Here is a 27,294-nt window from a genome sequence, read left to right as displayed (position 1 = left end):
ATCAGATCTAGGATTTGAGTCCAAGTCAGCTCATTGCAAATCCATCTTTTTCCCATTTTATCAGGATACTTAAAGGCTTTGAAACACTAGTAGGTTTTATTTTTAAAAAACTAATCTCCACCTATCTCCACCTAGTGTATCTTCCACAGCAAAGGGTTTCTCTTACACCCTAATTGGGGGCAGCATTGACCTACTAGCCTATTACTCTTACAATTGTTATGTTATTGCTCATCCTAAATTCACTTGAGTTCAAGGCAAACTATGGAAAACAAGACAAAGCTAAAGATGCCTGGGCCCTCTCTTCCTCCTCCTCCTCCTCCTCTTCTTCTTCTTCTTCTTCTTCTTCTTCTTCTTCTTCTTCTTCTCTCTCTCTCTCTCTCTCTCTCTCTCTCTCTCTCTCTCTCTCTTTCTCTCTCCCCCCATCCTACTCTTTCCCTTTATCTCTCTATGTCTTTCTCTTTCTCTGTCCCTCTGTGTCTCTTTTCTGTTTATCTGTCTTTCTCCTCTGTCTTGTCTCTCTCTGTCTTTCTCTATCTCTCTTTCCCTGTCTCTCCCTCATTCCCTTTCTTTACCTGTTTCCCATCTAGAGGGGCATGTTTTGCTGACTAGGGTGGAGAAGGTGAAAAAGAAAGAGCTTTTGCCACTTGCTGTCTAATTGAAATCGTTTCTGCCCAGACTTAGTGCCAAGCTCTGGCTTATTCCAAATGCAGATTTATAGCTTGCATCGATCCCCCATTTCCAATTGAGTCTGCTACAGTTTTTTACAGCAAGCTGGCCTCCTTCCCCCTGAATCCTTTCCTCAAGCCCCTGGGAAACAAGTTGGCAAGAAGGGGAAAAGAAAGAAGAATCACAAGAACAGACAGGGAGAGGTGAGATGCATTCAGATTCATCCCAAATTAGGACTAGGTGATCTCCAAAAGTCCTTTCCAGCTCTAACAACCTATGAATCTGTAGACCTAGTAAGATTCCAGTCCCTTCTGCCCAGGTGGATCTACAGCTGTCCTTATCTTTGTGCAGATGTGGGTAACCATGTATGTGAACAGATGACCAGGTTGTGTGGGTACATACAATAAGGTTGGACACTAGTGTATTATTTTGTGGGTGGGATGAGGATAGCATGCATGTAAATGTGAAAGGGTGAGGATGTGTGTTTACTCATAAGTGTGGGATTGAGGGTGGGAGTATGAGACAGGCAGATACAGAGAGACAGAGAAAGAAAAAGAAAGGGGAGACAGAGGAGAGGGTGGTGGGAAGAAAGGAGGTACAGAGAAAGAGGAGGGAGGGAGAGGAAATGAGGATGAGGAAGATAAAGGGAGAGAGAGGAGAATAGAGAGAAATGAAAAAGAGAGAGAAGGAGGAAAGACAGGGAGAGAAAGAGAGAAGAAGGAAATGGAGAGGTACCAGACCAGCCTTGACTATCCAGTGTAGAAGAACACACTAGAATTTCTGGATAAGGTTGGGGGCAACCAAGGAGAGAGAACAAAACAGACCATGAGTCAGAATATCTGAAGCTCAAACCACTCATCCTCTGATCTGAGAAAAGAGCCAAAAATGCAGATTCCCTCCAGGTCAGCCAGGATGAATTAGGGAAGGAATTAGGGAATGAAGCAGAATGACATGAAACCTTGCAACCAATTTGTCTCAAGGAACTGGGTATAAGGATCAACTCTCTTCTCTAATGGGAAGAAGACCTAAGTCACTCCATGCATTATTTCTCCCATAAAACCTAGACTATCCCACTGCCTTTCCTTTTTCATTTATATCACTGCCAAGATGCCAAGCTATAAATGAATTCTCAGGGCAGCTAGGTAGAACAGTAGATAGAGCATGGGACCTGGAGTCAGGAAGAACTGAGTTCAAATTAGGCTTCAGACGCTTACTAGCTGTGACCCTGGGCACAAAGAGTAACTCCTATTTACCTCAGCTCCATATCTGTAAAATGGAGCACACTAGAGAAGGAAAAAGCAAACTACTCTAGTATCTTTGTCAAGAAAACTCCATAGATAAATGTTCATGGGGTCACATAGAGTCAGACACAACTGAATGACTCAACAGGTGAATTCTCAGCAATTGTAATAGAATGTAAAGGGCAGAGTCCTGACCTGGGTGTCAGAAGGCCTCGGTGCTAGCTCTAGTACTGCCCTCTGTGACCTCGAGCTCTTTGAACCTCAGTTTCATCATCTATGAAATGGGTAGGGAATGCACTAAATGGTTCCTTTCCGACTCTTATTCTAAGTGCTATGTTCTCAGGTCCCTTCAAACTCTGACATTCTATGTTTTTAAGTCCTGGACATTTTAGGCAAGGTAATGGTTTGACAAGGAGGCAGCTAAGACTGTATAATGGGTGCCCTTTTGGAAATCTCATTTAAATAACAAACATTCCAGAGAATCAGAAGAGAAACGAGACAAGACTGTTCCAGAATCCCTATACTAAATTTCAATTGCCAGGACCTTTGGCTTAAAAGGAGATGAGCTGGTAGACAATGCAGTCATTACTAGCTCCAGATTGTTCCCAGATGGAAAGTCAATTCTTAACAGCACTTCCTAAGCCGAACTTTCACCTAGCCAGCCCAATTCAACAATAGGCCAAGACATAATTTCCTTTCATTATCCCTGGGGTGGCCAGAAGCTTTGTAGCCATCACTGGAGAGTTACAGTCTTCCCTGGATGGAGTATACCCCCCAAAAGCAAATGAGACCTGCCAAGTGATTTTCCCCAGCAATACCTGCCACACTCCTAGGACTTAGGAATCCTAGGTTCTAGCTAGGCCTAGCTGTTCTGCTAACTTGCTTCATGACCTTGGACAAGTCACTTTTCCTATTTAGGTCTCAGTATTCCCAGCTCTAAAATGATGGAATTGGACTAGATCAATTTGTAATGTTTCTTTCACCTCTGACAGTCAATGATTTTGTGTTTCAAATCATTATGAGAGATGATAATGCATGTGTATTAGAGTATTTTAGACTCAGTATCCTATACTCTAAATTCCTTTATAGGATGATGGACTGTGTCCTAAGTGCCCCTCCCATCTATAAAGTTAGGTGACAGAATCTTATACTTAGAACTGGAGGAGCTATCTAATTTAAGTCTTTCATGTTACAGATGAGGATACTAAGGTGAGAGGAACTGTCAATCAATCGGTAAACAAAAAATGTATTAGGTATCTGCCATGGACCAGGCACTAGGGATGGAAACACAAAAACAAAACAATCTCTGACTTCACAAAACTTGCGTTCTAATTGGGTAAACAGCATGTACACATATAAGCAAAAAAAAAAAAAACCATATACAAAGAAATTTCAAGGTATTTGAGTGGTTAAGTCAATGAAGACCCAAGAGAAATGGTCAAGTGAAAAACACTTGGAACCAATTTCACTAATAAAGTTGTGCTATCCAAAATACACAGGATATAGAAATAAATATATAACATTAAGAGCCATTCCTCAATAAATAAGTGATCAATGTGAGTTGTTTTCAGAAAACTGTCCACTAGTACTTTTTAATGGTAGCAAAAAAAAATAGTATCAAAACCGATGCCCATAGATTAGAGAATTCTTGAAAAACCATGGAATATGAGTGTAATGTTATAACATTATTTGGTAGTGTTAAGGGCTAAAATTCTAGCTAGTCTGTCTAAAATATCTAATGAGTGGTCGCCAATAAATTATAAGCTTTAGCAAGAGTTAGGCTTTTAAGCATTTATTAAGGAAAACAAGAATTTGGTAAAGAGAGAGAGAAAGGCCTAGATTTCTATCTATTAAAGGGAGAGCACATTTTTAGCTCCCTTCTCCGCCAGCGTCCCCAGGAAAGAGAGCGAGAGTGAGCGCCAGTCTCTTCCTTCCTCCTCCCACTAGTCCGCGTCACTTCCTGATGCCAAAGAAAAGACTCCTGGTCTTGCCCTCAAAGACCTTCGCTTCATGGGTGGAACTCTTCTACAGTAAGTCTCCAGCAGGTGGCATTATTCCAATCGTTACAGTAGTAATGGTGAACATAAAGAATTCAAAGACATGAGAATATTTGCATGAACTAGTGAAATAAGCAGAACCAAGAGAATAATATACATAATAACCAAATTAATGTAAATGAAAGAAATAAGCAAAAGAAAATTGAACTTTGAGTAATGGAAAAACTAATGAAAGCCACAGAACCAGAAGAGAAATGAGACAAAACTATTCAGTTAATCATTCAACAAGCATTTATTAAGCATTTACTTTTTGCCACTTGAGCTCTGGAGATAAAAAAGAAAGAAAAAGGGGCTGCTAGATGGCACAGTGGATAAAACAACAGCCCTGGATTCAGGAGGACCCAAGTTCAAATCCAACCTCAGACACTTGACACTTACTAGCTGTGTGACCCTGGGCAAGTCACTTAACCCTCATTGCCCTGCAAAAAAACAAAAACAAAGAAAGAAAAAAGGACGATCCCTGCCCTCAAATAATTCACATTTTAATGGGGAACACAACATGTAAACTATGTACATGTGTGAGAGAGACAGAGAGACAGAGACAGGCAGAGACAGAAAGATTTGCAATATAAATGGGAGGTAATCTCAGAGGGAAGATATTAGAAGTAACAAAGGCCATACCTCATCCTAAATTGTAGAATGGGGGGGGGGCTACCAGGATAAATTGTTGTATGAATTATCTCTGTATTGTTTTCAGTGGTCTTCTCTGTCACAAGGGAAGGTTCAATATGGGAATGGGGGGGGGCATGCCAAGGAATGACTGTGATGTAAAGACAAAAGGTATTGAAAAATGTAGAAAAAAATACAAAATTAATTTGAGAGGGTACTAGCATCTGGGATGATTGGGAAAGGCTCTGGTAGGAGGTGTCATCTGAGCTGATCTTTGAAGGAAATTAGGGATTCTGTAAGGTGGAAGTGATGAGGGAGTATATCACGACAAACTGCACAAAGACATAGAGATAGCACATTAATTATAAAGGCAAGTTTGGCTGAAATATAGAATGTTTAGAAGAGAATAATGTGTAAGGTCTTGTTGTTGTCCAGTTTTTCCAGTTGTTTTTCTGTCCTGTCTAACTCTTTGTGACCCCATTTGGGGTTTTCTTGGCAAATATACCAGAGTGGTTTGCCATTTTCTTCTCCAACTCATTTTACAGATGAGGAAACTGAGGCAAACAAGGTTAAGTGACTTGCCCAGGGTCACACAGCTAGTAAGTTTCTGAGGTCACATTTGAACTCAGATCTTCCTGATGTCAGGCCCAGTGCTTCATTCACTGCATCACTTCAGTGCTACTTCAATGTGTATAAGGCCACACAGGTTCTAAGTGGCAAAACTGAGAATCCAATCCAGACCCTCTCCATCCAAAACCAGTGCTCGTTCCTTTGTGTTATACTACCTCTCTTTTGTGTTCTCAGATCCTTCCCATTTCTTCTTTTTTTTTTAGTGAGGCAATTGGGGTCAAATGACTTGCCCAGGGTCACACAGCTAGTAAGTGTTAAGTGTCTAAGACCGGATTTGAACCCAGGTACTCCTGACTCCAGGGCCGGTGCTCTATCCACTGTGCCACCTAGCTGCCCCCCATTTCTTCTTTATAAAGGGAAGATCAAACAAAAATAGTTGTCATTTAATAAATTTTCCATACAAATTATAAGGAACTAAGCACACTTTTTTTCTGTATTAGAGCTAATTTCATCAAAAGATTCATGTCTGGATCTTATATGAATTAAAATTAACACAGAGCTAGATTATTGATTTTAAATCTCTTCTATTTAAAAACAATATTTATGAAAATAATGTGCACAGAATTTTTTAAAAATCCTTTCATCTTAAGTCCTTTCCATTTCTGAAGTACCTTTCAATGCTAACATGCTATGGTCTAAAGCCCCACCATCAAGGAGTTGAGAATCTTTGACTTTCTCTGTCTCTGTCTCTGTGTGTGTGTCTCTCTCTCTGTCTCTGTCTCTCTGCCTCTGTCTGTCTATTTCTCTCTGTGTCTCTCTGTGCCTCTGTCTCTCTGTGTCTGTGTGTGTGTGTGTGTCTCTCTCTCTCTCATCCAGAGCCCAATCTCTTGTCTAGTCTACTTCCCCATCTCTCATATTCATGACCCTTTCTCCCTTTCACTGATACATGCCTAGTCCAGCCCCTCATTGTCGCTTATCTAAATTATTGTAATAGCTTCCTAACTGGTTATCCTGCCCCTAGTGGGAAAGAGCCTGTGTTTGGCACATGTGTTTGTTCCTTATTAGTCTGAATATTAGATTAGCTGAAAGAATCCATTCTCAATCCATGGTATATAACAGAGAATTTACAATCTATGGCATATGGAGGCATACACAATCTTATGTGATTCTGCTCACTTTAGTTCTGATCTCCCCCCAAAAGAAACTCTAAGTGTGAATGAAGAAGTCATGGCTATTGTAACAGAGGTTGAAACTTTTAGCCAAAGGGATTATGTTCCAATTGTGGAATTTCAAGCAACAGCTGATGAATATAGAATAATTTTTTAATTGTCTTGACTTTCACAGTCCCTAAACTATTCTTCCTGGATAGAAGTATACTATGCCTGTATGTAAAGCTTGGGACTGGGTGGAAAGAGAGAGACTGACAAAGAGACATAAAGACAGAGCAGAGAGGCAAATGGGAGACACAGAAAGATAGGAGAGAGAGAGAGAGAGAGAGAGAGAGAGAGAGAGAGAGAGAGAGAGAGAGAGAGAGAGAGAGAGAGAGAGAGAAGAGAGAGAGAATCTTTATCAAATTAGAAGATAGTACAGAGGCCAAGTAGTCTAACCCATGCCACACAATACAGAGGTCCTTTGTTCAAAGATCTCCATTAACAAGGAACCCATTAGATTTTTTGCTTTACTCTAATTGTAAGGAAGCTTTTCTTTACTTCAAACCTAAAATTGCCTGTGCAGCTCTCACCCATTGTTCTGAATCTACTGGGGTCAAGTAGAACAAATCTAATCCCTCTTCTATGGGAGAGTCCTTAAAAACACTGAAAGATAATTATCATGCCTGTCTCCATGTCTTCTCTTTTCATCCCCATTTCCTGCAACCAGTGTTCATATGGCATGATTTTAAAGACTTTCAACTTACTCTATTCTCCAGTTTATTATCTACTCTATAATGTGATGTCCAGAACTGAATATAACACTACAGGTGTGATCTGACCAAAGCAGACTTTAGCCTCACCTCCTTAGTCCTGGATGCAGTCTTTAATGTAGTCTAAGATACATTAGCTTTTTTTGCTTATATATCACACTGAAAGTTCACATTGAATCATATTTTTTCCAAATGGCCTGTTGTCAAGCTACCCCCTCTCATCCTGAGGATATAAAGTTGATCTTTTAAAAATCCAAGTCTAAGATCTATTTGTTTTATTTTATTAGACTTGGCTTGATGGTCCAAACTATTGAGGGTTTTTTTAATCCTGATATCTAAAATGTTAGCTATTTCTCTTAGCTTTGTGTCCTTTGAAAAATGTGATAAACAAGCCATCCATGCCCTTATCTACATCATTGTAAAAACTGTTGGATTTTGATTCAGAAGATATAAATTCAAATACCAGCTCTGCTGCTTCCTACCTATTTGATCTTGGATAAGTGACTTCAGCTTTCCTGGCCTCCACTTCTCATCCATAAAATAAAAAGGTTAGATTATATGACCTCTGAAATCTTTCCATCTCTAAATCTATGGTCATGTGTTAAATAGCATAAGATCAAGCACAGACCCCTCACCTCCTCCCCTATAAATTGGCTTCTAAGTTGACATCAAATCATTAACCATCCAGCCATTTAACTTGTTCCAAATTTGCCTAATGGTACTATTTTCTAGCCCACATCTCTTCACTTTTTCCACAAGAAGAGGATGAGATGACTTGTCAGATGCTTTTATCAAATTTAGGTTAACTGCATTTGTAGCATTCCCCTGATCTATCAGTCCTTTTTTGTCAATAAAAGGAAATTAGATTAATCTGGCATGACCTGTTCTTGAATAAAGTCATTCTGGATCTTTATGATGATCACTGCTTCCCTTTCTAGACATTTGCTGACTAACTCTTTAATAAGACACTTTAGAATTTTTCCAGGAATTAAAGTGAAGTTATCTGGCTTAAAATTTTTAGACTCCATTCTCTTTTTGAAAAATCAGAATATTTGCCCTTTTTCAATATTTCAATATCTTGCTCACTTCTCAGTGTTTGAAAGATCACTCATAGTTGCTTAGTAATCACATCTGTCTGTTCTTTCAGTCCCCTGGAATGTAGTCCATCTGGGCCTAGTGACTTGAGTTCATTATTTAATATTTCATTACTAATTTGGTGTATCAACTCCCCACAGTGGGGGGAATAGAAGTAAAATAGGAGTTCAGTAAATCTGTCTCTCCATTATCTATTATCATCATCCCATTCTACCAGGGCAGCAATCCTTTCTCTTTTTGATCCTTTTATTCCCCAATGTCAATTTTTAAAAAGAAAACCTTCCTTCTTGTACTTACTTTCCCTCACCAATTTTAGTTCATGATTAGCTTTAGTGTTTCTGAGAATATTCTTATAGAATACTATTTGTATTCATTCTCTATCTCTGCTTACTTCTATCTTCTATATATGTCTTTAAAATCTAAATTGTTCAATGAGTTCCTTGTTCATCCATATCAGATTCTTTTTAATCTTAAAAGTTTTTCATTATTTTCCATTTACATGTAAAGATAGTTTTCAAGATTCGTTTTTATAAGATTTTGAGTTTCAAATTTTTCTCCTTCCCCCTACCTTCCTTCCCCAAGACAGAAAACAATCCGTTATAGGTTATATATGTGAAATCACATTAAACATATTTCTTCATTAGTCATGTTGTGAAACAGAACAAAAGGGGGAAAAAACCTCAAAAAATACAAAAAGTAGAAAAAGTATGGTTCAATCTGAATTCAGATTCCACAGTTCTTTTTTTTTCTGGCTGTGGAAAGCATTTTCCATCATAAGTCCTTCAGAATTGTCTTGGATCATTGTATTGCTGAGAAGAGCTAAGTCTATCACAGTTGATCATTGCATAATGTTGCTGTTACTGTGTGCAATGTTCTCCTGGTTCTGCTCACTTCACTTAGCATCAGTCCACTTAAGTCTTTCCAGGTTTTTCTTGCTCATCATTTCTTAGAGCACAATAGTATTTCATTACATTCATATACCACAACTTGTTCAGCCATTCCCCAATTAATAAGGATTCCTTAACCATGTCAGATTTTTTAAACAACTTTTCCTTTTATCCTTATCAGAATTTTGACTTTGTTTCTTCAAAATTTCATTCCTGAAGGCTTTGAAATCCTCCTGGAATCACTTCCCTCACAGAATTTTAATGCATTTGATTTTATGTATCCTTACTACAAACTCTTTGAAATGAACTTGCAAAAAATTTTGGGTTCATATGAGATTGTACCCAACTTCCCTCTCCTTCACTATCACAAATTACAAGATGGAGTGGTCATTGCATAATTCCTACTATAAAAATTAGTTCTTTCTCATTGGTGAAAACTATATCCAATAAATAATTTCCCTTCATTGGTACTTCTATCTTTTGAAGGTGTAAAGTTGCTATCTAGCTATACTGTCTAAAAATCTAATGAGTGGTCGCCAATAAATTAGAAGCTTTAGCAAGAGTTTAGACTTTTAAGCATTTATTATAGAGCATTAGGATCTAATGATCAGAGAGAAAGGTAAAAATCTAACTATTTCTAAGAGACCCCATCATCTGACCTGCCATGACGAGGTCAGGAACAAAAAGGACCCAATGCTTCCTTCTTCCTCCCAGAAGCCTCCTGTCTAAACCAGAAACATCAAACGCCACTTCCTGACGCCAAGGAACTGACCTTCCAAGCCACATGGCTTGCCCTCAAACTCCTTCTTCTCATGGAGGAGCTTTCCTACAGTATCTCTCCAGCAGGGGGAGTCACTCCAATAGTCACAAAGGATATCTTTAAAGATATCTTTATCTTTAGAAAAAAAAAGTCAAGCAATGTTTTACTTAAATGTTTTATTGAAAGCTTAATATTGAACATCAATATAACAAACTAAACTTGTTTAATGACCATTTGAATTTTAATTAACTTTAATGAATAAAACATCATAACTTTTTTCTTTTTTCCTTGCTATTATTCACCAAGCCACTTCCCCTCTCCCCACATCCAGTAGAAGTGCTCTCTTATAACAACTTCATGTAGTCAGGCAAAACAGATAAAAAAAATTGGCCATTTTGGGGAATGCATCTATTGTTCCATACCTCTAATCTCTTATCTTTGGCTATTACTTTGGTCAGAGTTCTGAGGTCTTTCAGAGTTGGTTCCCCTCATTATGGGTGGTCATGGTATAAATTGCTCATGTTCTCTTAACTTTATATGATTACTGAAACAAGTTAAGAAGTTATCCGCAGCTCTGTCTTTTGGAAAAGATAAAGTGAGCCCTGGCAAGATATCCCAACAATTGAAGTCTCTTATCAGTATGTCATGTCTCTATGCCAGGTTTATGATCTCTCTCATAAAGTATCCATCTATTTCTTCTTTCTATACAAGTGCTTTGTAATATTATTTCTGTTTTATTTCTTCGTCCTCTAACCTTCACCTGAATTCTCACCATCATGCTCCATGGTACACCCCCCAACCCATACCCCAAGTTCCCAGAACTCCCCAAATGGAAATACATTCTTAATTCAAATTGTGACTTTACATGTTCATACACACACACACACACACACACACACACACACACACACATACACACACTTATTCTGTCTTGTTCCTTGAGGGTTTAGGTTTTCTTTTTTTTTAAGTCTTACTGATGTCTTTCATTTTTATGTCAGTCATTTTCGTATATATCAATCCCTTCTCCCCTGAGCATTTCTTGTGGCAAATGAAAAGTTATTAAAAATCAATAGCCAAGGTAACTTTATCTGACAGCATATGCAACATTCCATACCCCTAGTCCCCCACCTCTTTGACAAAAGGAGAGAAATACATTTCTTCTCTGGGGACAAAATTGATAACTCTAGTTACCCAACATTTAGTTTTGTTGTATCATTCTGTTCATTTATCTTATTGTATTGAATATACCTATTTTCTTTTTTTCCTCTTACTTCACTCTACATTAGTTCATATAATTTTTTGTGGGGCAATGGGAGTTAAATGATTTGCCCAGGGTCACAGAGTTAGTAAGTGTCAAGTGTCTAAGGCCAGATTTGAACTCAGGTCCTCCTGAATCCATGGCCAGTGCTCTATCCACTGCAACACCTAGCTGCCCCCAGTTCATACAAATCTTCACATATTTTTCTGAATTACATGCATCAATCCTTAGAGAGCAGAAATATTCCATTATATTCCTATACCATGATTTGTTCAGCCATTTTCCATTCAACAGATATCCATGTTGCTCACAGTCTTTTGCTACCAAAAAAAATGAATATTTTGACATATGTGGGACATTTCTTTTTGTCTTTGCCCTTCTTACAGCATGTAGCCATATCCTGTTCTTTTTTTTTAATAAAACAGATCTTTCCAGATTCATATTCCAGTTATGGGTCTCACCCTGTCAAGTTAAATTTACCTACTTGTATTTGAAACTCTCATTTTCCTTGCTTGCTATCCATACATATATCCATACACATTCGTGCATAGACATCCAAGGACATAAGTTTTATTTCAGGTTTCTTCCTTGGATTTGGTTTCCTGTGAATTTCTGGGCATCTCTAATACTATTCTTTTTCCTACATTGTAGCTACATTGTAGCTATTTTTCTTCCTCCTCCTTTCTTTTCAATTTAAAGCCTTTTTATTGGATTTGCAAGGTTACAAGCAAATACATGCTTACTAAACCTTATTAGATATGTTCCATCCCTAGCCAGAAGCTTGACATTCCTATGGTCCAACTGTTGTCCAGGAATCCAAATTCTATCCTCAGACATCATCTTCTTAACTTACTGTTTACTTCTCTTGTGTATACATTTTTAGAATACACAAATGTATGTGTATAAGCCATATATTAGCAGTATGTTTTATCAGCATTACTTCAGTGGTATTTATCTGTATGTTTGCAGACATGAATAGATGTGTTTTATGAGGCTATATGGATGTATACCTAGATGTGTGCATGTGTATATGAGTGTGGAGAGAAATACATAGATATGTATGTATACCTAAGGCTTGTGTTGAACATGTATAATTGTATACCTGTTGGCATATTAGATATGTATATGTATATATGTGTGTATGTATATGTATTTGTATATGTTTGTATACATGTGTATATTCCTGGGTATATATGTGTGTAAGTGTGTTGTGTACCTCTGTGTCCATGTATGTCTGTGTGCCCATGTGCATGCTTATTTTCATGGTGGAGGTTGTTATGTATATGTGTATTTATAGTATATATAGTTATTTATATAGATGTATTATATGTATATAGATATATTATATAGATGTTATATATGTCTGTGTATGTGTGTGTGTATATATATATATATATATACACATATATAAACTGTATCACTATGTGTCTACATATATGAGTTCTGGTGAGTATGTTTTCATGAAGATCTGTGTCTGTGTGTATATATTTTTCTATTATGTCTGTGTTGCTATGTATGTGCTTTGATAGAAGGGAAGGAACAGTACCCATGAGAGTACTTAGAACTGAGACCTTAGCTAGACCAAGATAGTTAAAGAGTAAAGCTTTGGTGTCTGGAAGAGGAGGGGGGGTGGGGAACACATGGAGAGAGCCAGGTAACAAAAGGTTAATTTTCCATCACAGCCTCCATGGGATTTAGGAGCTGAGATCACAGCTGTGATTCCCCCAGACCCCAGGGATGTGTCCCTAAATTAGACAGCAGCTTCTGTCCGATCATCATCTCTCAGGCGCTTGGCCAGCTGCCGGGACCTTCTGCAGGGTGATGTTTGGGCTGGGTAAACAATTTAGCTGGGGCCTTCCTTATTAAGAAACCAGAGAGGTATGTGTCACATCTCTCAGCTGCGGAACAGGCCTCTAGGGAAACACCCCTAGCAAAGTGGGGGCACATTGGTAACTAATCTTCCTTTTCCTTTCTCCTCCCCCAGTCTGGCTGCTTCTAAGGAAGCCGAGGCTGCGGCCCGTTCTGCACCCAAGCCCATGTCTCCCTCGGATTTCCTGGATAAGCTGATGGGGAGAACCTCGGGATATGATGCCAGGATCAGACCTAATTTTAAAGGTACATTATCCTTATTTCCTTATCCTTTTCCCCTTTGTTTTGTAGAAGTCTTTTGTTGTCATTGACAGAGCCCAGCACTAAAAATTGGGAGACCTAGATTTTAACCCTAGCTCTGCAACACACTTTGTCTCTCTGAGCCTCAGTTTCCTCTTTTGCAAAATGATATTGAATTCAATGTTCTCCAAGGATTATTCCAGCTTGAATATCCTGTTTTCTAAAGTTCCTTCAAGCTCTAAAACTATATGTCCTGTATTCTATTTTTTAACATCCCCTCCAACTTTAACATTCCATGTTCATGTATCCCTGAACAGTCTATGTTCCTTCATTGAAACTGTAAATAAATATTTAAGTGCCTGCTGTGTTAAGAGAACACTGTGTTAGGTGCTAGGGGAGATCAAAGTTTAAATAAGATATTGTCTTTTTATCATGTTAATATTGAGGAAAGAACACAAACTCAAAAAAGTGCAATGAAAATATTGTATGGCAAATACATTAGAGATTCACGATACAATGTGCTATATAAAATGTGAAGAGGGGGAAAATCTTTACCAACCGAGGGATTAGGGAGGGCTCCATGGAGGAGATGACTCAGGAGGTAAAGAGAAAAGGGAAATATCAGCCAAAGGGAAAAACATGAACAAAAGCAAGGAGGCAGGGATACCCAGAATGTGTTTGGGTAACTAAGAATGATACAGTTTGGCTGGAGCATAGATTGCATGAAGAAAAGCAACAGAAAAATAAGACATAATGTAAAGATGGAACTGGCTTATCGAGAGCCTTGAATGTCAGACCAAAAGTCTTGTTTGCTAGGCAATAAGGATTCCTTGATAATGCAAGATCCCTACAACTATGGAGATAATTTTGTCCAATTACCCTCTGAGTGTATATATCATTCAAGGCATAAAACATGAAGATGCATGCTCACCAAAAATGTTCACCACTATCATTGAGGGAGAAATTTTGCCTAAGACAGAGGCAGCATGGTGTAATGCAGAGCATGTGAGACTAATAGTGACTTCAGAGGACTGATATGAAACATACCTCCTAACTCTCAGCAGAAAAGTGGTGGACTCTTAGTGCAGAATGGAGCATGCTTTGGACAATTCATTGATTTGTTTTACTATATTTACATACAATATATTATATACTATTCTTCTATGTTATAAGGGAGGCTTCTATTGGTGGGGAGGATAACTGATATCAAAAAAGATCACCATTGTATCCTAGCATCATAGATCTGGAAAATGCCTCTGGAGCTATTCTGGGCTCAGCTAAAGGCTCTAGTCCAACCCACTCATTTAATAGATTAGGAAACTGAGGTTTTATGATTTGCCTATGGTCAAACAGGAAGTAAACATCAGAAACAAAATTTGAACACAGATCCCTATATTCTTGACTCCAAAGTCAGAGCACTTTCCCCTGTACTACAATGTCTTGCCATACCCCCTACTGCCCACCCCACCCTGCAAAAAAAGAGAAAGAGAACTGGTTTAGGAGTCAAAGGATGTAGGTTAAAATCCTGACTTTGCTACTTATCATCTGTATATCTGCATCACCTTAAACAAGTCACTTAATCTTTCCTCATCTTTCCTCATTCCTGGAGAATTAGAGTAGATGACCTCTAAGGACTCTTCTAGTTCTAAATTTAGGATCCTAAGGTTCTAATAGAAGATTTCCTAGAAACAGTAAGGTTTTCTAGCTTCTCTTGTGTGTAGATAATATTGTGTAGATAACATATTCAGAATCAGATGATTACAGGCCTTTCCAATGAGACCCAAAATTATTTGGGAGATCAGCCAAACAATTCATGTGGAATAAACCAAATGGATGAAAATGAGACTGACATATAGTTGAATGGCTAATCCATTGAATTAGGAAATCAATTGTGAATGACCCAAATGGCAATAGAAAGATTTATGGTGGACACAAATTAGGACAAATTACTTCCTATGTGCAAGAAATGCTTTAAAGAGATGTCATCATGGAGTAAGAGGTGGGCTGGTCACATGTTGAGAAAGCAGGTACCCATAAAATGTGGGAGTTCCTAAAGGAAAGGCTTCAGTACATTGAGCAGACCCTCTATGGAGGATTGATAAGAGAATATGGACAAGAACTACACAGAGTGGAAGATATGAATGGATTTCAATTTGTCCGGGAATACTTTGGTAGAAATACTCATTGAGTCAATGAGATTACATGTCCATTGAAGAGGGAAATAGGGCGTTGAAGGTATTTGAGCTGAGGAATGACACAAATAAATGATGACATTAGGAATATCCGTCTGATATTTGTAGTAAGTGTGGATTAGAGCAGAGAGGGAATGGAGATGGGAAGGCCTCTTAGGAGTCCAGGCTCCAGGTGATATTCAATGTTCTAAGGTCCCTTCTAGCTCTGGCAGTCTATGTTCTAGGTTATAAGGTACTATCCAGGCCTGACTGGGGTGTATTTTAAACTTCCTTCTGTCTCTGATCTTTGACATGGCATGGTAAGGAAAGTACTATATCTAGAATCAGGAAACCTGGTTTCAAATCCTGATTCCGCTTCTTATTTCATATGTGACCTTGAGCGAGCCATTTCTCTTCCTTTAGATTTCTGTAAAAAAGAGAGGTTGTACTAAATTATCTCTAAGGGACTTTCTGAATTTGACATTCTATGTTCTAAAGTCATTTCTAGCTCCGACAGTCTATGGATCTATGAAATGTCTCTAAGAGACAGGCTAAAAGGAGAAAAGGAGTTCAAAAGAGTCAGTTTCTTTTAGCCTTGAGGCCAGCACAGGCTATATTGCTATCAAGAGTATGACTCAAGGGCTTCTGAAAAGCCCCCTTTGCCCCAAAATATCACCCCTGGTAGTGTCTGAAATTGTACCATTAGACATTGATTCCTTTGGGTTTTATACATTGCTGGAGGCAGGATTCAGAGTCAGGGCTTCTAATTCCAAGTCTGTTTGCTCCAGTGAGAAGGGAACAATAGAGCAGAGCCTAATTTAAATAGCTTGAGGCAGCAGATGGGATGATGCAGCTGGTCTCTCCTTAAAACTAGTAAAATGGGAACCCTTATTCTTGGCACCTACTCAAGCCCAGGATGTTGTCCAGAAGTTAGGCTAAATCTTTGGTACTTACTGGATACTACAGGTTCACTCTGGTCAAGGAGACCAGAGAAGTGATGGGGTAAAGGGAAGCAGGAGTCAAGGAGATGAATACTCTTCCTCTACACCTCACAGATTCCAATATAAGGAATCCCTTCCTAACAGATCTGTCCTACAGTCAACTGTCTCAGGAGTTATTGGGATCCCCTCCTTGGTGAACATGTTTAGCCAAAGACTGGATAGCTATCATTCAGGAAAGATGTAGAGAAAATTACAGCATGGACTTATAGGTTAGACTAATGACTTCTGGGATTCCTCCTGGCTTGAAGAGTCCAATTCTAGAAGAAGCAGTTAAAAGGTGGGTTTGGATGGGGTTATGCTTCACTTAATACTGTGTGGTCTCGTGGAAAGAGCCCTTGACTAAAAATCAAGAAATTTGAGATCTTGTCCCCAACTCTACCACTGACTCACTAGATGGCTTTTAAGCATGTTCAGGAGGACTTGCAGTTCTGTGATTCTGTTTTGTTTTGATTTTTTGCGGGGCAATGAGGGTTAAGTGACTTGCCCTGGGTCACATAGATAGTAAGCATGAAGTGTCTGAGGCCAGATTTGAACTCCGGTCCTCCTGGATCCAGGGCCAGTGCTTTATTCACTGCACCACCTAGCTGCCCCCAGGACTTGCAGCTCTGGTGTGAGGACTTGCCAAGTCCTGTTCAGGGCTACTCATGCACCTTTGGTGTCTACCAGTCACCCAATTCTAGGCAGACAGGCTAAACCCAATGGGCCTCAAACCCACTGATGGATTAGAGGGATGTCTGCCCCAAATATAAGAAGACATCTCCCAGTAGAATAGGAAAATGAGAGCAATTTGTTCCAACAGCCATAAAGGTGGATGAGCAAGTGCTGTGGAGCACTTAGAGCTTGTTCAGACATCAAAGATATCAAGGTCATCTACTATCCACCATATCCCAGGCCTCCACTAGTCATCTTGGCTTTTCTCTTGCCACTGGACTTCAATGACTCAAGAAGAGAGAGTGGAGCTGATGACTTTGCACAGTTCTGCCTCACTTAAATACAGTTCACTAGCAAGTCAAGATATCACATGTGATGTCATTGGTCCTCTTCAAAAACAGAGGATGAGCAACAACACATGGCTTTGGACAAGTCACTTGCCCTCCCTGAGCCTCAGTTGTCCCATCTGTAATATGAAGGAAAGGGTACTGGATTTGATCATATATAAATGCCCATAAAGATCAGAGTTTGGAGATCACTGAACTACGGTCTGTTCCTGACTCACCAACCAGCTCTACATCACCACCAAAAAAGTTTTATAAGGCCCATAACAGGTTTTCTCACTCTGAGGTCTGTGGCAAAACCAGGCGAGGAAAAGATAGCCAGGACATAGATTTTGCTGCAGCCATTCCCAAACAGCTGCCCTGATCACTCCCATCATCTTCAGAATGGTGTGTTCCTCCCCCAACAGCCTAACCCCAACCAAGCTAGTTATAGGATTCCCTCTCTGCAGCTTAAGAGGTGCTTCTCTGAAAACGACTGCTCCTCCAAACCCGCCTAATTGATTTGGGATTCCAGGCGCCTTCCTTGACTTTTCTCTTGGCTCCAGCCCAAGACCTGGCCGGGGGGATTTGTTGTCTGGTAACAGCTTTCCTAATATTTGCTCACCTCTCTCTCATCGTTCTCCAAGACTTTCCTAAAATGTCCTGTCTATATACTACACTTCAAATGATAGTCAGATCTAAGAGAGGCAGCTCAGTTCAGTGGAACAAGTTAGGATACCTGAGTTAAAGTTCCGGCTCCAACACCAGTCTGTGGTGAGAGAGTGAAGTCGCTTCTCCGGCCCACTGTTTCCTCAAGTGTAAAATGAGGGTTAGGGTTAGCTAAATCCTGCTTCTATGTTAGAAGTTTCCTCCCAGTTCCAACATTCTACGTTCTAAGACATTCTTTGTGCTAAGGGTCCCTTTCTGCTCTAACATGACATATTTTAAGATTCCTTTTGCTCTAAAATGCTATGATCCTCTGAGGATGCTGGCTATTTCTTCTTAGCCCTTCCTGTTTGCCTGCTACTCTCTCTGTTACCCAGCTCTCGACCCTGACTCTTGGTGCCATTCTCTGATTAGCACAGGGTGGGAGGTTGGAAACTCCACGGAGCAATTAATCACTGGACAGCTTCAGTTCACTGAGGCAGGCCAGGTGGGAGGAGGAGTGTAGCTGCTGCAGAACCTGGCAACCCTTCAGAAAGCCTCCCAGACCCAGGGGCCCCACCCTCGCACAAATGCATACACAAAAGCAAAATTAAACTTTAATATTTAATGAAATCTATACATTATCCTTTGGCCAAAGGCTGACGGTTTGTAATTTTCTTTGGTATAATTTAATTTCAGATTTATTTCAATGAACCACACCTCCCCATGGGGTTGGTTTACTGGCTTTCTTTCCCATACATAAATCAAGATCCAATCACATGCAGACAATGAGACACTCCGGGAGTGGGGTTCAAAGAAACTGGTAGTAACTCATGAGAGCATCTTAATGCAAATGAAGGGGGCTCTTTGTGAAGACAAAAAGCTCAGATTTCATGGGAGAAAGGAAACTAGTGCCTCTCATTTCCTAGAGGCACCTCCCTGATCCAGTCCTGGACTGAAGGAAAGAACATTTGTCTGGGAACCAGGTGACCTGGAGTCATCCTCGCCCCATCACTTACTTTGCTTTTCTTTGTATCCCCAAAGCATAATGCCCGGCACATAGTAGGCACTTAATAAATGTGTATTGAATTGAATGGAATCATTTTCCTTCTCTGTGCTACTTCCTATGTAAAATGAGGGGGTTGGATTCATTCAATCTCAAGGGCCCTTCCCACTGTAGAGCATAAAGTTTTGAAAGAGTCTGGGTGATAACCAGAGGCTGTTTTGGTATAGGTTGTCAGTTGGAATGGACCAGATTCCCACATCTCATCCTGATAATACAAGGAACATAAATGGTCTACTCACACCCCCATAGGCCTCTGGAATCCTCTTTAAACTTCATCAAAAAAGAAATGCTGTCCAAACACCTTAGTCCTAGCATAGATCTACCACTAACTTGATGGAAAAATTTGGCTAGATACTTCCCTTCTCTGCTTTGCTTCTCTGTACAAATGAAGCTCAATGGTCTCTCAGTTTCTTCCCAACTCTTATAATCTGTCCTAAGGACCCCTCTACCTCTGACAGTCTATGTTTTACTTGCTTCCCTTTCATAACCCTTCTACTCCCTCATGGAGCTGTCTCCCCCAGTCCCTTAACTCCTAACCTTTTGACACAAGACTTGAGGTACCAAGCTCAAATCAGGTTTAAAATGCTCTTCCCCTTTTATTGACCTTTCCAAATCCTCTGCCCCCTCCACGAAGGCCTAGCTCATTTACTACAATCACTACTTTCTAATTGTTACTTCTTCCCAAAATTGTTCCCTGACAACTCCAACCTACAGTGATCTCTCCCTTCTCCAAATCCCTACAGCATTTCTGCATTGTCTTAGACTGATTTCTACATATGTCTCTTTTTAAAATTTTAACAACAGTCATCCTGAGTTGAAGCTCCTCAGATCAACTTTGCTTCAAGTGCTCTGGAAAAGATGACTCCCAGATCTATAGCCAGCCCTTGTCCCTCTCCTGAGCTCTGGTCCCACATCATGAAATGCCTACTGGACATTTCAAACTGAATTATCTCCTCTTGAAACATCCCAAGGTTAAAATGTTCAAAACAAAACTCATTATCTTGGGCAGCTAGGTGGCACAGTGGATAAAGCACCCACCCTGGATTTAGGAGAACCTGAGTTCAAATCCAGCCTCAGACACTTGACACTAGCTGTGTGACCCTGAGCAAGTCACTTAACCTTCATTAAGCCCCACAAAAAAAAAAAACCCTCATTATCTTTTCCCAAGAATCCACCCTTTTTCTGAATTTCTCTATTACTGCCAAGGATACCACCAGCCTTGCAGTTACCCAGATTCATAATCCCATTTTCATCTTTGACATCTCATTCATTTTTTACATTTTTATTTATTTTATTTTTAATTTATGGAATCAGACAAGCATTTCCATAACATAGCATAATAAAAAAGATTGCATATGAAACTGCAAATCTATTTTATGCTACTTGCTATTCCTTTAAATATAAAAAGGTTATGTGTTTTTCCCCTTTTTTCTTCCCTCCCCCACCATCCTTATTCCCCCCCATGTAGCCAGTCAGTTACTCAGTCTTATTCTTTCTATTTCCACAATACAATATATTCTATTCATGTGGTCACCACCCTAGTTTAGCCCTTCATTACTTCTTGACTGTAGTGTTGACTAATAGCCTCTCCCCAATCCACTCCATCCTCCACCTAGCTATCAAAGTCATTTTCTTAAAGAGCAGATGAGGAAACTGAGTTGAATATGGTTAAGTGACTTGCCCAGGGTCACACAGTGTCTGAAGCCAGATTTTAACTCAGGAAGATGAGTCTTCCAGTCTCCAGGCCCAGGACCCTATCCACTGCACCACTTCACTATCTCTATTACCATTAAGCTAAAATGTAAACTTCTCTGTTTGACATTTCAAGTTTTTCATAGTCTGGCCCCTTCCTGTCTTTCTAGGCTTCTTACACATTCATCCCCTCTTTACACTCTACAATCCAGTTGTGGTGACCTCATTGCTATTCCTCACAAAGGATACTTCCTCCATCTCCCATCTCCATGACTGCACTGGCTTCCACCCATGCCTTGAAAGTTATACTTATGTCTACCTATTAGAATGTGTGGCTTCCTTAAAGACTCAGCTCAAGTGGCACTTTCTGCAGGAGGAGTTTGCTGCTCCCCATCCTCACCCCAGTTGCTAGTACCTTCCCTTCTAAAGTTAACTTGTCTCTACTTTGTATCTTATATATTCTTCTATTTGTACCTGTTGTCTTCCCCATTAGAATGTAAGATCCTCTAAGGCAGAGACTGTTTATGCTTTTTCTTTGAATCCCTAGCACTTTGCATGTTACCTAGTACATAGTAAGTAATTAATAAAAGTTTATTGATTTAAGTATGTGTGTTTTCTCTCCCTGACTAATGCTTGAGCTAAGACAGAGACTTTTCTTGTATCCCTAGCCCAACTCCCTTTTACCTGTACCCCTGAGGATATAAAAGGTTTACAAGTGTTAGTCCTTTCATAGTTACTGTTGACAATTCTTAAGAGTCACCCCCAGTTCCTCTTTAGGTAATTCCCATCAACCCCATTGCAAGCAGTCCACTGCAGTTCATAAGTTCAGCAGGAGTACATCATGATTCCCAAGATGGCCTCCAAATTCTGCAGCGTGACTACATTTCAGCCACAAATTACAAGGCAGATGATGGAGTTTGGGTAAGGGACCATATGGTGGGGTAATGAATCATCTTGTGTTAATGAATACACATCCCAATTTAGCCTCTGGTGCTCTGTACCTGGCACTTTCTCCAGGACCAAAAGAAAAAATTGATGCACATCAAGAAAGCAGCAGGGAAGAATTGCAGGTACTCAAGAAGAAGAGGAATCCCAAAACCTCCTAAGGAGAAGGTCCCAATCTGAGGGACGGTCAACAAGCCAACAAATTTAATGATATTAGCATCTACTCTACTGCAGAACTCTTATGTTTAAAACTGAGAGATTGGGGCAGCTAGGTGGTACAGTGGATAAAGCACAGGCCCTGGATTCAGGAGGACCTGAGTTCAAATCCGGCCTCAGATCCTTGACACTTACTAGCTGTGTGACCCTGGGCAAGTCACTTAACCCCAATTGCCTCACCAAAAAAAAAAAAAGACAAAAAACTGAGAGATTAAAAAAAAAACATGGAGCTTACAATTGAGAAAAAAAGTCATAGAGTCAAAGCTCATAGAATGTCAGGGGAACTCTCACTGGAACAGACCATAAGCCATAGAATAAAAAATCAGATCTAGAACATGAGTTACAATATAGAACATTATAGACTGTCAAAAATAGAAGGTACTCTAGAATAAACAATAGAGAATTTTTAAATGGGAAGATATCTTAGAACAGAGAACAAAGAATGTTAGAGAGTTGGATACAAGATCCTGGAGGGCCTTGATTGCTGAGCTAAGGAGCCCTGCCCTGTAAGGCTCCACATGGTTGGGGAGTCATCATTTTGGGTTGGCAACCATGGGGTGGAACATTAATTTCAATCCTTCTTGCCTTTCAGGTCCCCCAGTCAATGTGAGCTGCAACATTTTCATCAACAGCTTTGGCTCCATCGCTGAAACAACTATGGTGAGTTATATAAAGTTCTTTCTGTTTCCCAATATATACAGTATGTCTCACTTCTACCATGCAGCCTCCAATTTGGTCTCCCAAAGGAGACAGAGAATCAGAAGTTATTGGAGAATGGAATCCAATAGGATGATCTCATTGATCTTGACCAGTTCAACACTTTCATCAATAACTTGAATAAAGGGATAGATGGTATATTTATTTATCAGCCATGTAAATGCAATGAAACTTGGAGGAATAGCTAACACACCAGATAATAAAAGAGACCTTCACCAAGATCTTGACAAGGTGGTACAATGGGCTACAGGGAGGAAAACATAAAGTCCTATATATACTTTGGTTCAAATATTAAAATTCCAAAGTACAGGAATGTATAGACATGATTAAATAACTGGTCATGTGAAAAAGCTAACAGTATAAGGAAAGAATATTGACTCTGAAGTCAGAAGACCTAGGCACAATCCTTGGTTTGCTCCTCATTCTCCGTGTGGTCCTGGACAAGTGCTCTTTTCTCTCTAAGATTCCATTTCTGACTCTGTAAATCTCTCTGAATTCTATGACCTTATGGCTGGGGAGCTGGACTGAAAGCTCAGGAAGGTGATACAATATTCAGCTCCATTGATAGAAATATCCTGTTTGTTTGTAAGCATGGAGTTTCAGCATTGATCTAAGTGATCAGTGAAAATAGCTGTAAATTGTCAATGGTTCCAGTCCATGATGCTAGGGTTAGAGATAATCTTGTATCATCACCATGCCCTACAGGCACGGGTGTGTGCGCATGCACGAACACACACACACACACACACACACACACACACACACACACACACACACACACTGCTGAATCAGCAAACCATTGACTAGTACAGCCCATGTGGAAAAATCAGTCTATTTACAAATTGTCCTGTCTCTAAATGCCCAAGTTCAAGGAACAAGTTCAGGCCATTTAAACAAACCCTGCCCTAGTGAGAACTTATTCTTTTGCCTTTTCTAAACATGAAAGTGTATTGCTTAAGATCTGAATGTCTCACAAGTCTCTTCCAGTGAGGGCACTGCCTTGTTCAGTGTAGCTTAGCCAAGTCATAATGAAGATAGTTATTTCAGTCCTCATAGCCTTCTTCTCAACCCAATCCAAGAAGCATTTATTGGGGGCAGCTAGGTGGTGCAGTGGATAAAGCACCGGACCTGGATTCAGAAAGACCTGAGTTCAAATCCAGCCTCAGACACTTGACACTTTCTAGCTGTGTGACCCTGGGCAAGTCACTTAACCCTCGTTACCCCGCAAAAACAAAAACAAAACAAAACAAAAAGAAGCATTTACCAAGTCCCTTCTATCAAGTGCAAGGCCCTTTGTTAGGTACTGAGGATTCCAAAACAAAAGAACAGTAACAACTGTGAGGCAGCCAGGGACTGGACCTGGAGCCAGAAAGATCAAAACTTGAATCTACCCTCAGACCCTCGGAGAGTCTCTTAAACTGTTTGCTTCAGTTTCCTCAACTAAAAAAGGGGGGGGGTAAAAGCATTTACCTCCAGGATTTTCAGGATAAAATGAGTTAATATTTGTAAAGTACTATATAAACACTAGTTATTATCATTATCATTATTATTATTATCATCATTATTATTGTTATTACAAGTGGTTGTGTCTTTCTCAATCTATATTGGAACAGATGTGCCTATATGCAAAGAAGCAAGTTTCTTCAGTGTCCCCATCACAGCAAGTATAGAGACTCAGTATAGGGTATCCCAAAAGTCTTACTGCAGTTTTAAGCTATTATCCTCCCTTCTAATAATTTCAACTCTTTTTTTTTTGCGGGGCAATTGGGGCTAAGTGACTTGCCCAGGGTCACACAGCTAGTAAGTGTCAAGTATCTGAGGCCAGATTTGAACTCAGGTCCTCCTGAATCCATGGCCAGTGCTCTATCCACTGCAACACCTAGCTGCCCCCAATTTCAGCTCTTAAAGCTTAAAACTGGACTAAGACTTTTGGGACATCCTATATTTCCAACACTGATTTGGGGTAGAGGCCCTAAGAATCAATAGCCCCAGAGCCTTCCTAACTGTCCTGCTTCTTGTCATTCTTTAGCAGAGATTCTGACTCAGGGACACAGGCAGGGCAGCTTCTAAACACCCTCCCATACCTTAGCGCCTCTCTCCAGGTCACCAAGCCTGCTTCCAAGCAAGCCCTGCTGCTTTTCTGTGTATGTCACCCAAAGCCACCATCCAAGGAAGCAACCCCTGGGAAGAAGGGACCCACCATCCCCACCACCACTAATAATAGTAACTATCCACCAGCTGCTACCAGTGGGCAAGTAAGCCCAAGAAGCATGGGGACAGCTTCCCCTAAACCATTGGTCATGCTCCCAATCCACTCCCACAAAAATCAGCGAGGCCAGGGGTTTCTTGATCATTTGGGAGTGACAGTCTGCTACAGCCTCTGGACCCCTTCTCTGAATAATGTTTTTGAATGCATATATTTGAATGCAAAATATTTAGGATTGCAAAAGAAACTGATTCTATTGATATAGTTATCAAAATATATTTTAAAAAGAAAAAAAACAAGATCGTGTACCCCAGGCCAAGAACTCCTGAACAGGGGATTTTGGAGATGAATATGGCAACTGCTTCTGCAGATGCTGCATCTCCCACCTCCTCAGAAGTCACTGGGACTGAAAGGAAGTGCTCCCCAGCCAAGCCCTTGGCACCATCAAATGGATCAACATCAGAAATGGATACAGTTTATTAATGGAAATGACACTAAAGATGATGTATTGCTAAGTACCTCACACTGCAAGACCACAGGGCCTTCCCATCTGATGTGAAGCTGAAGCCTCCCATGTGCTTTGTTTTCCCCTAACAGAATGTGAGCTACTAGAGAACAGGAGCCCTGTTGCTTTTCTATGTATGATCCCAGTGTTTAGCACAAGGTTTGGCACTTAGTAAATCCCTTTTCATTCATTCCCATGCACATCCACACCCACAAAGCAGTCCCAGCCCCCATCCAAGAATAACTCTGTGTATAGGGGTAGCCCTTCAGAGTTATTCTTGACATGAGGGAGGGGGTCCCCAGCTTGACTACTCTCTCCCAGTTTTACTGGAGATTGATGACAGAGTTCTACGTGTGTGTGTAATTAGAATGAGGGAGCATATAGGGGTTCTGTCTCTGGATTATCCATTGATCAGGGGAAAAGAAAGAGAACCTACTCACATAGACTGGATATGAACTCAGGTCTTCCTGACTCCATGCCCAGTGTTCTATCCACTGTGCCATTTAACTGCCTTTAGTTAGACCAGAATCTAAGTTTGTGCTTCTCTTTGGGAGATGAGGTTAATCCTTTCTGTCCTTGAGAAAGAAAGGCCCCCTGCTAGCAGACTTCATTGTCTGTTTCTGTCCCCACAGAAGTCAGGAAAGGGTTGGTTCAAGTTGTTCAAGACATTGGGGGTGGGGTGGCGGTAGACCCCCGTGAGAACCAGCACCAGATGTAGCTTGGCTGGACTCATATGTGAATATGGCTCTGAATCCCATCCTGACTTCTCCCTCCCCTTCTCTCACGTTGAGTAGGAACTTCCAGGAAAGAGGTAGTTCCCTGAATAACAAAGAGAAAACAAAAATCTAAGAATGGAGAGAGATTACCTTTGAAAGGTATACAATAGCTAAGGCTAGACAATCATTCCCAATAGCTGAAATGTTATTAAAAATGGAAATTGCACATTATTGTATAAGACTCAGAATTTCTTCAGGGGAAATTAGGAAATATTGATAACAGATAGAACCAATTTATATGGGGCCCAAAGGAGGCCATGGCCTAGGAAAGAACCATCGTAAGACAGAGGAATTGAAGATGAGCAGAGCTATGGAGGTGCTGTGGTTTTTTTCTGCATTCATTAAAGGTAATCCCGCAGACAGAGGGGTTTTCAATTTTATGGGGAAAGTGGACCTGAAAGCCTTATTTCCATCCCTGATAATTTGTCTGTCATCCCTCCTGTACAAGGCAATATGCTATATGGTATAACATACAGGACTGACAAGATATCAGGAGACCTGGGTTCTAGTCCTAGCTCTGTCACTTACTGTGTGACTTTGGGAAAGCTGCTTGCTTATATATGCTTCAAATTCTTCTATAAAATAAAGGGGTCCAAGTAAATCCTCTCTAAGGTCCCTTTCAACTCCAAAATGCCATGATCTTATTATACATAAGAAACCCCTTTCCTCTCTATCAATACATTTCAGACATGGTTCACCTCCAGGAAGGTGATAAGCATGGGATAAACATGCCCCCACCTTGATTTCTCCGTTACTCTTGGTACCCTCAGTGCTCATGCTCCTAATATTCTGATTATTGTTTTGTCCCTGCCCCCATCCCCTGTAAACATAATACTTGTCATTGTTCTTAAGTTATTTCATGTTTCTTTATTTAGATATTTCTCCAATGAGATGATGACTTCCTAGACACCTGTCTGTTTCTTCTTTTTCCTTCCCATCCTACCCCTGGAATATCTTTCTTCACTCTATAGGAAGAAGTTCTGTAAATGCTTGTTGGCTAAAGGAATAGAGTCTACCCGGATAGACTTGTCAGAAGCCCAAGGACAGGTGGCAGCTGACTGAAATCTGAGGGCTGGGGGAAAGAATGAAAGCCAGCTCCTGGACGTGGGGTCCCCACATCCTCTGAAATTCCCACCCTTTCCTACTCTTATGGGGTACAGAGTTATTCTTACCTACAGACCTCCCTTTATGCAGAGTTGGTTTAAAA

At 40.2% G+C, this 27,294-nt stretch overlaps 1 protein-coding gene across 3 annotated transcripts in view; it reads left to right on the top strand.

The window, feature by feature from the left end:
* GLRA1 (glycine receptor alpha 1) overlaps positions 1-27,294 on the top strand; it is a 93,075-nt gene that overhangs the window by 19,232 nt on the left and 46,549 nt on the right. For all 3 annotated transcript variants that reach the window (XM_043986348.1, XM_043986347.1, XM_043986346.1), the window contains exons 2-3: positions 13,049-13,179; positions 22,476-22,543. In XM_043986348.1, the coding sequence (XP_043842283.1) occupies positions 13,049-13,179; positions 22,476-22,543 (199 nt within the window). The remainder of the gene's footprint in view (positions 1-13,048; positions 13,180-22,475; positions 22,544-27,294) is intronic.

Source organism: Dromiciops gliroides, chromosome 2 (assembly GCF_019393635.1).
Source record: "Dromiciops gliroides isolate mDroGli1 chromosome 2, mDroGli1.pri, whole genome shotgun sequence".
Classification (NCBI taxonomy): domain Eukaryota; kingdom Metazoa; phylum Chordata; class Mammalia; order Microbiotheria; family Microbiotheriidae; genus Dromiciops; species Dromiciops gliroides.
This window is presented reverse-complemented; position numbering and strand designations above follow the sequence as displayed.